This window comes from Tachypleus tridentatus, chromosome 8 (genome assembly GCF_004210375.1).
Source record: "Tachypleus tridentatus isolate NWPU-2018 chromosome 8, ASM421037v1, whole genome shotgun sequence".
NCBI lineage: Eukaryota > Metazoa > Arthropoda > Merostomata > Xiphosura > Limulidae > Tachypleus > Tachypleus tridentatus.
In genome coordinates, this window is record NC_134832.1 from 116381058 (window position 1) to 116393796 (window position 12739).

The 12739-nt window shown below is 30.2% G+C and overlaps 1 protein-coding gene across 1 annotated transcript in view; it reads left to right on the forward strand.

The window, feature by feature from the left end:
• The first annotated feature begins 39 nt into the window (after positions 1 to 39).
• Positions 40 to 12739, forward strand: part of LOC143223276 (transitional endoplasmic reticulum ATPase-like) — a 28561-nt gene continuing 15861 nt past the window's right edge. The window contains exons 1-7 of the mRNA XM_076451035.1: positions 40 to 206; positions 1139 to 1244; positions 3870 to 4042; positions 5813 to 5893; positions 6590 to 6782; positions 9884 to 10015; positions 10259 to 10361. Coding sequence (XP_076307150.1) covers positions 187 to 206; positions 1139 to 1244; positions 3870 to 4042; positions 5813 to 5893; positions 6590 to 6782; positions 9884 to 10015; positions 10259 to 10361 — 808 coding nt within the window. The 5' untranslated portion in view covers positions 40 to 186. The remainder of the gene's footprint in view (positions 207 to 1138; positions 1245 to 3869; positions 4043 to 5812; positions 5894 to 6589; positions 6783 to 9883; positions 10016 to 10258; positions 10362 to 12739) is intronic.

Sequence of the window (12739 nt, forward strand, 5' to 3'; positions counted from 1 at the left end):
GCTAATTAGATACTGAAACGTCATAGGAAAAGGATTTGCGAGTCTGTAAACATTCCCACAAACGGTTTACCGATGCTTTTGTGTTGTCATCAATTTCTCAATTGGGCATTGCTTTGTTATAACACTTACAGAAAATATATTCAAGTAGTAATTCTACAAATCAAACTTCTGTATTGTTGACATATTATGGCTGAAAATAAGACAAAGTAAGTATCTGTAATCTTTTTATTGTATATACATATATATTTGTTAAGAGGAAAACAGTAAAACTTTCATTAATCTGATTCTATTGGCACAGGCAAAATGTTCAAAATTTGGTGAGCGTTAAATTATGCGATTATTCATTATCCTTTTATAAGTTTTAATTTCTACAATAAAGTATTCACGTGATATAGCCTTCTCAAAAACTAGTAATATGAGCCATACCTTTAATGAATATCGCTATGGCTAGGTGCTGGGTATCTGAGAACGATCTTTCTATTGTAAAACATCCGGCAGTAAAAGAATTTGAATAATGACGAACTGCGACAATAATAGTAACAGTTATGATAATTTCAAATAATATGTTATATATATATAATGATAATTTAAAAAATATATGATATATATGTATGTAATTTATTTAGCTAGCTTATTAGTGGTCATGATTGTGAATTTATGGTTTGTCAAATATCCGGTGGTTTGACCATTGTTTTTGGCAGCTTGTAGTACTGTTGATAGACAGTAAACAAGTGATGATTGGTATGTATTTTTCCAGTGCAAGAGTTTTATTCATATCATTTAATCAAGTGTGTACACAAATAAGTCTCATAAGTTACTCATTCTCTAAGTTAAGTGAGAGGTGATTGCAGCTTATCAATTTAATATTCACATTCTTGGATTGCTAGATATTTGGTGTATCTAGCAATCCAAGAATGTGAATAGCCACTGTATCAATTTAATGCACAAAATATTCATTTGAAAATTGTCAGAAGTTTGCAGTGTGATGTTTGAAAATTATATTATTTAAATTTGATCTAATATAAAATTCATAAAGGTTGTAAACTGTAATTGATAAAGATTTGCTTTATTGAATTCCATTCTGAAAAACCAAATTTTGTAAAGACTATCATGTGTTTGAATATGTATCTTTTTACAGTCCAGAGGAATTAGCTACAGCAATTTTGAAAACAAAACATAAACCAAATCGTTTGCTGGTTGAAGAAGCAATCAACGATGATAACTCTGTTATTTCATTGTCTCAGGTATGAAACCCATGAATGATATTATTAATATCCAATTTTAGAAAATTAAATAAAGGTGATTATCATATAAATTGTTTAGTAATTTTTAATTTGACAGAATAGTTAACACTTAGACCTAATTAGACCTTAACAGTTTTTTGTATTTACTGGTAAATACTGAATATCAACATGCACTTTGTTCTTCTAAGGTTGAATTATTCATGAAATACTATATATGTGTGTGTGCATGTGTTTAGGTATAGAATTTGGCATAAGTATCATAACCTTTCTGTTGTACAAATCTTAAGGTGGTGTAATGAAAGCTTAACCCTTTCACAACAGACTTAGTTTTATTACAGCAAATTTGTCAACACACTTGTACACTAAGTATTTGCATTATAAATTTTGATACAGCATATATATCTTCACAAAAAATCTGATTTTTAATGAAATATTTTTTACTAAAGATCTGTTTGCGAAAATGTAGTCTGTTTCATGTTATGATTAAAAACTATTCTTAATCACCAAAATCTTAAATATATTATTTATGTAATCTCTTAAACCTCCTAAATACATTTCAAATGTTTGTTATCAGTGAGACTTTATGCTATTTCCTATACTCTCTGGGGTCTATTACTTAACCAATCTTGTAACCATCATAAATTGTTGTTTTTTTTGTACCAGTATGAATACATATTGTAACATGAAAATACAAATGAGTAGTCTAACTAGCTTAAATCTCATAATACTACATATTGACAAATATATTTATTATTTTTTACCATATTGACCTTCCAGCTATGCCTACCTAGCTAACATTACATAACTTGGATTTCTGTAGCCAATAATGTAAAACTGGCATTGGTCTTCACTGTCTTGGCTATGTTTAGTGGATTAGTACTTTGTAATATACAATTACATTTCAATTATGATACATTATATATATGTGTGTATATAGGTTATTACTATTTAGAAATAATAAATTATTAAACTTATTTTTCTTAAAATATAGAACAATAAATTAAGAAGTAAAGCAAATATTATCCCTTCTTCTAACAACCTTTATATTCAGTTGTTGCTGGACAAAGGTTGCTAAGGCTTTTAAAATTTCATGTGTGCAGGATATCAAAAAAAATTTTATTAAGTTTCATATATATGCTATTGAATAACTCAAAAATCATAAATAACTACACTGATATCATAGAATTCCACTATAATATATTAACCTTACTAACTAATATTTATTTAGATTTTGTAAAATATGAAACTTCAGTCAGACTAAAGACACAGCCTACCTCCTTGAAACTTGGATCAAAAGAACATGGAAGCCTTTTCAAAGATTAAAATGGGGGAAAAAACACTGGGGACATTCTAAGCTATTGATAAGCTATTCACGTATCATATATTGAAGTAAGCACATATAAGGGACTGTTTGGGGGGAGTACCTTGGTGCTGTCTCTTGCTTTTAAAATGTGATAAAGGTAACCAGTTAATTGTTGAAGTAATAGTACAAACTACTGGTATTGTAACAGGATGAAACTTCAGTGTTATTTAAAAAAAAAACTAAACCTAATACACATACACAATATGGCAATTTGTAACTAAGTGCTCACCAGTATGACACTGCTCTTCATCTTTATCATATTTGAAAATACTCATTTAATTGTCTTGTTAAGTCAGTGTTATGTGCTGATGTTGTTACTCTATTAATTTTTTTGGAAGTTGCATCATTTTTATACAAACAGTGTATTCAAGCAAGAATTAAGAGATGTTGTGTCTCAAAAATGATTAATTGAAGGTAAAAATTTTTTAATGTTTACTGAAGAATGCATATTGTATTAATATTTTATTTGAATGCTATTTGTAGAGCTGGATGATTAGTGGAATTTGATAATTGATTATATTTAACTGGTTGATTATTCTCATACAAGACTTAGATAACTGGAATAACCAATAATAGTAATAATCATCAGAAACAGTAATTTAAAATAGTTTATTATTTTAATGTCACCTGTTGATTTAATTATGATATATGATAGTAATCAATGTAATTAATGATTGTAAATAATATATTGATCAGTTGAGTTAATTACCCATCTCTAGTTCTAAAATTTCTTAATGTAACATTAACTTTAAATATGTAAAGATATTTGTGCTAAATGTTTCATTTATTGTACAATAATGACAAGTGTTTGAATTGTTACACTAAAATAACTACATGAAATATATGCAATGCAATTTTGTGATAAATTTATCAGATACATAATATTTCTATATTATGAAATATAGAAAATAACAGCATGTTTTTACTATATTGCTCCTAATTAATGCCCCAAAAGGGGATGTAAGCAAATTATAGTATTTTTGCAGTTCTGGGTTAAATTTTTCACATTATTTTTTGATTTCAGTACCAATAAGTGTTTTTGTGTTTGTTTTTATTCATTTTTTTCAAATCGAAATTATGGTAATAAAAGTGCATTATGTTGGATTACTACTGTTGTCATTCAAGATAAGCTTTATAAAAGTGCTGGGGGGCGTTAAGTAGGGGCCAATTCTTATTACTGTGGACAAAAATAATAAAAGTTTATTAATTTTCTCATACAGTTGTATACTGATTTTTTTATTTTTATAAAAATGTTATTTCAGGCCAAAATGGATGAGCTTCAGTTGTTTCGAGGAGATACAGTTCTCTTAAAGGGTAAAAAAAGAAAAGAGACCGTGTGTATTGTTCTATCTGATGATACCTGCTCAAATGAAAAAATTCGAATGAATCGCTGTATTCGTCATAATTTGAGAGTTAGACTTGGAGATGTTGTCAGGTGAAAATTTGTTTTATGTACAATGTAATTTTCTCTGTTTTGGTAATTTAAATATGGTCTTTTCAAAAAGCAATCAAACACTTCGATACAAAATAAGCAAAATAATTTCTGTTTTATTTGCATATTATGCAACCATATAGCAAGTTTATTACTTTTGAGTAAAATTACATCCATGTACTTGAGTTATTAAAAAATCTCATAAAACTTAAGACTGGTATCTAGTGTTTTTGTTCTTCTTTGGGGTCAATGATCATTGGATGAGAATGAAAGGGATTGAAAAAGTAATTCTTCAATCATTTCCGTTGGCTTGCACTTGTAACTTTATATTCAAGTCTTATTACTACTATGATAATGGACAATATAAAATTGTAGTAGCATAAATTCCAAAATAACTTCTTAAGTAATTTTGTCAGTCAGTGAAACTAAAATATGATAATAAAACATGAAAAAGAAGATTTCAATAAATAGTATTAGATTGTTTCATCTAACGACATTATTGTGGGTTTACTGTAAAATAATGAGTGTAGTAAAGCTTGACTTTTGGGTTTACTGTAAAATAATGAGTGTAGTTAGGCTTGAATTTTGGATTCACTGTAAAACAATGAGTGTAGTAAGGCTTGACTTTTGGATTCACTGTAAAACAATGAGTGTAGTAAGGCTTGACTTTTGGATTCACTGTAAAACAATGAGTGTAGTAAGGCTTGACTTTTGGATTCACTGTAAAACAATGAGTGTAGTAAGGCTTGACTTTTGGGTTTACTTTAAAATAATGAGTGTAATAAGGCTGAACTTTTTATTTATAGGTGATTTAGACAATCTTCACGATGAACAAACATTAAGTACAGTAGGCAGGAACTGTCTAACACAGTATGACACTAATCTATAAGAGCAGCACAAGTGAAGATGGATGATGGTTTTAAATACATCCATTCTTGATCTTCATGTCATCTTACACTAGTTTTTTTGGGGTCAAAAAGCTGTCTGAAAGGATTGAGATGGACATGACATCATTGTTCTATGGTTGGTGGAGCAAGTGATGATTTAATCAGTGTTAACCTCAATCTGCTGATTGTCAGGCATGATTTTCTAATTAGTATGGCTCATACTATTAATGTTTTCATAGCTGCCATCACATTGAGATTTCTAGTAAATATTAATTTTAAACATTTTGGCTACACTCTGATATTTTCACCTAGGAGATGTGCATATGGAAGGTAAATAGTTTTGTTATTGCTGTTTTTGTCTGTTATACAAGTTTATTTTTTATGCTTATCCAGCTGTTGGGGAAGAAACTACAAAGGTGCTCAATCTGTTTGAAATACTGTATGATATGTACACAATGAGTTTTGATTTTGACTTCGGCCTTGAATTTAGCATGTGGCTACCACTGACCAAATCATCACCTGCTCCATCAACCATTGGATTGGGAGCACGAAACAGCCATGTCGTATCCAGCTTAATTCTCCCAAATAGTGTATAAACTCTACAAAACCAGTGCAAGGTGATTTGAAGAATAAAAAATTTAAATATTTCACAACATCATCCTTCTCTCATTTGTGCTGTTATTATACGCAAGTCCTTCAAGACTTCTATATGTGTCACATTGTAATAAACAGTTGCTGTCACATTTGTCTTTGTTTGTAATCAGATTTAACCTAAGTTAAAACTACTTTATTCTCACCAACAGTTTTATGATGTTGACAATGATTATGTAAATATGTTAATAAAAGTTTTGATTCATGCTAATACTGTTTTACTTATGTTATAAAGCATTCAAGCATGTCCAGATGTAAAATATGGAAAGAGGATTCATGTTCTTCCAATTGATGACACAGTGGAAGGTTTAACAGGGTAAGATTTTTTGTGAATTTTTGATAATGTTAGTGAGTTTGAACAAAGAATAAATGTATTTTAGGTGAATATAAATTCTGTTAATGAAAAATCTAGGAATGCTATTCATAATTTATGTAAACTTATAATGTTGTTAAGTGTTAATTGGAACATTAAGGCTGCTTTAATTGAAATATCATCCACTACAATACTCAAGGCAGCCAAAAATCATAGAATTCTTTAGTTTAGTGACACCCTCTCATCCTTGAATCTGTGAGAAACAGCTTTTATACTTAAATGAGAGGGTCACTAAACTAAACTCTTCTATGGATTTTGGCTGCCTTGAGTATTGTAGCAGATGATATTTTGGTATCTCTGTTTAGACTTTCTTAAAACTGTGAATACAGCCTGAAACAGACATGAGGTCCATAGAACCTATTGAAAATTTGTGTGGGCTATATGTTGTTCATGGTTTTTTATATAAAACTTATATTGATTGTTTTAATGCCATGAAACATTGAAATTTCCTGTTAAATATAATAAAGAATCCTTTGTAGATATTATAGTATTTGTTATACCTATTATCATATATGTTTGACACTACACATAATCAAAATTGTTTAATGTGGATTTCAATGAACTATTTTTATAACTGACAAGATTTTTATTTTAGAACTTGTAATTTTTTTCTATGAGTATACATTTTAATGCACTTAGGAGCCTGTTTGATGTGTACCTAAAGCCATATTTCTTGGAAGCTTATCGACCTATCTACAAAGGCGATGTATTTAGTGTTAGAGGTGGGATGAGAGCAGTAGAGTTCAAGGTGGTGGAAACGGATCCAAGTCCTTATTGTATTGTTGCTCCAGACACAGTCATTCATTGTGAAGGAGAACCAATTAAACGTGAAGTGAGTTTTAGGAAAGCAACTTTTAAAGTGTTTTTGTCTTATCATATTTCTAAATGAAGCCTATATAACTGCATTTTCTTCTATTGAAATCTGGTTAAAACATTTTTTTGTGATTTTTAAACCATGTAAATGTATGTATCACATCTATAACATTAGTAAAATATAAGGATAAAAGTTTTTAAGTTTTGGTTATAACAACTAGTGAAAACAAATAGGATATTAAGGATTTGATTGGATTCAGTTTGTATTTTAATAATTTGAAGAGTTGATATTAGAATATTTGAATGTTTGTAAAATTTTGATTGCTAATGTAATTTTAACTTAAAATATGTAAAGATATATTTGCTAAATGTTTCACTTGTAGTGCAGACCATATGAATGTAGTGGTGAATTCATATGGACTCTTACAATATATTGGTATGAAAAATAACAAAAACAGGATATATAGTAATTTGTAGAAGCTGATATGAAATTATTAAAAATATATTAGTATCTAAAAAGTGAACTTATTTTTAAAAAAGCTTATTTATTTTATTAAGTTGACATCAGTTATCACTAAGTCTGTTTATTTTTTGCATGATCTGATATAGTCAGGATTATTTTTTAATTTGATAAAACTGAATTTAGATATAATTTTGTGAAACAGTTAAGGATACTAAAAATATGTCAAAGAAAATTTGAGAAAATGTTCAGTTCATCGTAATTGCTGAGACATGAAATAGGAAACCCCTTTTTTGTGGTTGTTGTTTTGATAAAATGGACTTACTACATGAAGACCAAATATCTTCCTCACCTGTTAGGACTAGATTTGTTATCTGTCTATAGATGTGGATGTCTTAATCTTATACCTGGTGGTTTTTATTATAAAAAATATAATCTACACAATTTCCAATTTATTCCTTATCCATTAAACAACCAGTTATTTATCAGGTGTAATAACACCTCATCATCATATAAACATCCTAAAATGACTAGGAACAGATAATTTTTTTAACTTAAAGGATTTTTAGGGCTGCTAAGGATACCAGTGTTATTTAAAGGTTTAAAATTGACTGCAGTATCACAAAATAGTAATTTTTGATGTAAATGTAGTTTTAATGAAATATTTTAATTAATTTTTATTTTATTTTAATGATGATAATTAGTAGCTGGACTCATTTCAATACTGCTTTTCATTCAATCTCATTCCTTCCATCATACTGTCAGAAAGCAGATATGTTAACAATTCATAGAATATATGAAATCATTAAATATTCAGCAAATAAACTAATAAATGTCCTAATGACATTAGTTATTTTGGTAACAAAGTCATGAGAAGTTATTTAGTAACTTCAATGTAAATCATTATTAACCAATTGCATAGTTTTATTGGTTGATGCATTATAATACCCACCCCTCTTTGTCACACAGTGGAACAGAAAAAAAAACTGCATCTGAGGTAAGTTTTCAATTATGAAATTTTAAAGTTAGTTGTCTTTTTAATACATATTTTCTTTTAAACCATCAAAACAATGAGTATTATGGAAGAAAATCAAATAGTTTACTTAGTATGTCAAATAAAACCTACAATTGTGCTCACTGTAAATGTTATAGAAAAAAATAATAGTATGTTTTTTTTTTCTTTTTTTCTTAGTGGACTAAATTATAAATTACATATACGAGTTAAATTTTTATTGTATGTGCATATGAGTACTGGATTATTTTTGTTGAGAATTCCACCTCTGGCCATAACCAATTTCAGAAAGACACTATCTTTGTACTGATGGTGGTGTCATGAATATCATGTACATGGAAACATTAGGCTGTGGAAGGTTTCATATCGTTACTTAATACTTGTTTATCTATAAATGTCAGGATGCAAAATACATATAGAAATGAGAAGACATGGTGAAAAACATGCAAAACTAAATATATCGATATTTAAGAAAATGCACTGCATCATCAGTAAAAGGTGTTTAATAACATCAGTAGCATAATTCGTAAATCCCTTCCATTCTTTTCATGATTTGCAGTGCATTCTGGCTCACACTTTCCATTATACAGGAAAAAAAAGAAAAACTTTTACAGGCTGCACTATCACACTACGTTCAAGTAATCTGTAATAGGGCTGAGCAAGAGAAACTAGCTTAACAACTTACTCAGTGACTACATACTACTTGTTCTTGTCAAATTTCCTCATATTTTCAAAGAATTAACTATTAGCATTTGCCATCTCATTCAGCAAAGTTATATACATAAAGACAGTGGAAGTCAAATCTTATTCTGTAAGAAATTCATTAATAACCTGCTATGAGCAAAATTTCAATTGCAGCATGTGGAATTGAAAGTTATTTTACTCTGTGGTTGACCCATGGCAAATGATTACACTTGATTGCCATTGGCAATCAAGTGAAAGAACAGTGGATTATTATGCCTCTTTTTGCTGTTTTATAGAGTTTACAGTCTTGCATGACCAAAACATATCTGTGGTCCCTTCGAACACCACATGGACAGTGGGTATTTGATCAGAACCTGATAACTGCTTACATGAATTGTTCCTAAGGTGTATTTGACTAAATTACAATCTTCTAGCTTCATTTTAATGCTTGGAAGATTATAAGATTTGTTTTTTATCTCTTATTTAATATATTGAAAAAAGTAACACTCATTTTTAAACTATCATAATGTAATATTAGGATGTCAATAAGTGACTCCACCTATGTCTATATCATCTAATACATGTTATTAAATGTTTTTTATAACTTTTTTGGTAGTGGTCAATCCAGAAAATATGTTTTTTTTCACCTAAATGTCCACAAGTGTTAATTATTACCATCTTGGGAATTCCTATGGTAAATGTATAACATGTTATAAGCAATCCAACATATCTGTCACTATTTTGTTTCAGATTTGATAGGTTTTGGGCTTCTTTTGACATTCATCTCTTGTTTTTTTTAGATCACTTTTACTTTACTATATGCATTTTTTACTTGTTGAAAATAATATGGAAGAGAAGAATTAATTAATGTTGTGCATATTGTATTATTGACTGTTAAGAGTGCTCGAACAGTTTGAAGTACATTTTACTTGTTCCCTGTAAATTCCATCCTTGTTTTGTATAGGAAGAAGAGGAATCTTTGAATGCTGTGGGTTATGATGATGTTGGAGGTTGTCGTAAGCAGTTAGCACAAATCAAAGAGATGGTTGAATTGCCACTTCGTCATCCTAGTCTGTTTAAGGCCATTGGTGTTAAAGTATGTTTTCAACTTTTTGTAAAAGAACATTACCTCAACATTTTGGATATAGTTTAAAATATGTATTTGTTTGAAAGTTTTAAAAATGCTGTAAATCAACTTGTTTATGTTCATGATGAATACAATTTAAACATTTAACTTTCTTAGATAAATATTTTTAGACAATTTTTATTTTAAAATAGTTAGTTTCAACCCTTATGGATTAAAAAAAAATCACAAGGTTTAAATATTTGTAATATCAAGCCACCTCGAGGGATTTTGTTGTACGGACCACCTGGAACTGGGAAGACGTTGATAGCCAGGGCAGTTGCCAACGAAACAGGAGCCTTCTTCTTTCTTATTAATGGTGGGTGACTATGAAATATTCATTTAGTGAAAAAAATATTCAGTATATTCTGAAAGATTTGTTTGTCTTACACTTAAATGGAAATAAAATGCAAAAAATTGTTTATTAATGGAGGAGATGATTTCTTATTGATATAGTTTAAATAGTAAAGTGATCTTAAAAACTTTAATTTCTATATAATATCTTGCCTCTTCTTGCAAAACATTTTCTTGATTAGCACTGTCCTCTATTAGCACAAGTTTTTCACTTGCCACTAGCCTTGTAACCTTTACTCCTTTCTACATATCTACATGCAAATAATGATGCTGCAACATTAGCCCTTTCATAATTAGTGGCCTCTAACAATGCATCCCTTAACTTGATCAGAAAGTTTCAGAACAGTGGACTCTCACAGAATCTGCTTTCTATATCAATATCTTGGGCTTATTACTATTTAGCAAATTGTTCTTCACTTCACTACTGTCTCTTCAGGGTAAAGTGGCTGTGTCCTGTATCTCCAAGCAAGGAGGTACCCATTTGATGGACATTTGTTTTTGGACAATTGATGATCTTCATTGAGCCTACAGCCATTGCATTACTTTGCTGGCAGGTCATATTCTGGCTGCCACAAATCTGGTTGGGGATTGCTTATCCAGACTTGATAAGATTCTACCAAAGGAGAGGAGCTGTTTGCTCATTGTTATATCCCTAATTTGGACCTATTTGTGTCTCCTCTCAACACAAAACTTCCCCATTTCTGGTTGCCTATTTCTCAACAGCAAATAGATGCGATAAATATTCCTAGCTAGAATTGGACTGATTGTAACCTCCTATTCAGCTTCCTTCTTATGACATTTTGATAGTTTAAAGCATTCCTTGTTAGGTTCTGTAGTGTCCTCATATTGGCCGACTCAGACATGTTTTCCACTTCTGCAACAGTTACTGGTGTCACTACTAGTTCCTCTCCTTGTCTTTCATGCACATTTGTCAGCCTCACTCAGGTGTGTGTCATCATTCCCTACCAACTCTCCATCTTCACATGTTATTTGACCAGAACCTTCACCAGATTGTCTGGAATTTTCAGGCATGTTACTTCCTTGATTTTAGCATTCCCCAGATATTATTCCATAATTCATATGTTCTCTTTTTTATGGACCAGTGCTTTCTATCTAAGGTTTTGGCTGCCTGTGTGGGTTAATTCCACTTTTATTTTACTCCATTTCCTAGCTTTGTGAATTTCTTAATTCTTTTTACTTCCCATCATTGGCTGGACATCAAATCCCAATAAATTCAGTGTTGTAAGTGTACATATGTAGAACTGGGTTTTTGATACAGACGTCTGTAGTCCCAACTAGTATCTGTTTTTATGATGAAAGGTAAAGTGCATTCTTCCTACCATGAACTTGGTGTACTGTTTGAGATGTTGCCAGGTGTTGGCTGAGATTGAACTTCTATTTATGGTCTCTTGTGCCTTAGCAACTTGATATCTGGAGTTCCCTTTACTGTTGATCACATGACCCTCCAAGTTTCCACCCTTTTGGTTTTGGTGACACACTCCTGTAGGGTGAGGAGTTATACCTGGCTCGGAAGTGATGTTATCTCCCATTGGTATGATGTTTTTCATCCTTCTCCACATCTCACGGTGTTTCTTTGCATACTTTCACAAGGAGAATCTTCTTCTCATTGTACCATCATTAATTCAGTGTGGGATTCTAGCTTTTGGTGATAGGAGGTAAGATATCATATCAGAAGTTAACATTTTTCCTAAACTGAAAATGTATTTCCAAATAGATACTTACCTCCTCTCACATTTCCTTCCCACTTCTGGTGTACTGGTTGATTTCATCATAGCCAATCTCAAAGTGATTTAACAGGTGGATTATTAGAGGGGTAATACTTACAATAGGGATAGTGTTACACTCTTACTGGTGGAGGACTGCTGCATGATCATTTGCATTTTGATATGCATAAAGAAGTGAGAGTAACAAGGCCAGTAGTGAGTAAAGAAGTTGCACTAGTAGAGGGTAATAATAATAATTAACAAAATATTTTTTAAGAGGAGATGGGTATCTGTTCAGAAATACATTTTCAGTTTAGAAAAATTTCAATTTTGAGAGATTTGCATCCTTGCAGTGCATTACTCAAAAAGTATAAAGTAATCATAAATAGAAATTATAGATATGGTAAGACAGAAAAAAACATAATTATAAGGTAATATCAGTTATTTCCATGAGTTGTATATTACTGAGTTGATAAGATGTAATTATATATATTGCTTTAATTTTTGTTTCAGAAAAATTTCTACTTGATTAAGTCCTGTATTAAAATGATGTGAGTAACATAACTTTAACCAATATCAAATCCTCAAGCATTTAATTAAAAACAGGAGGACAATACAG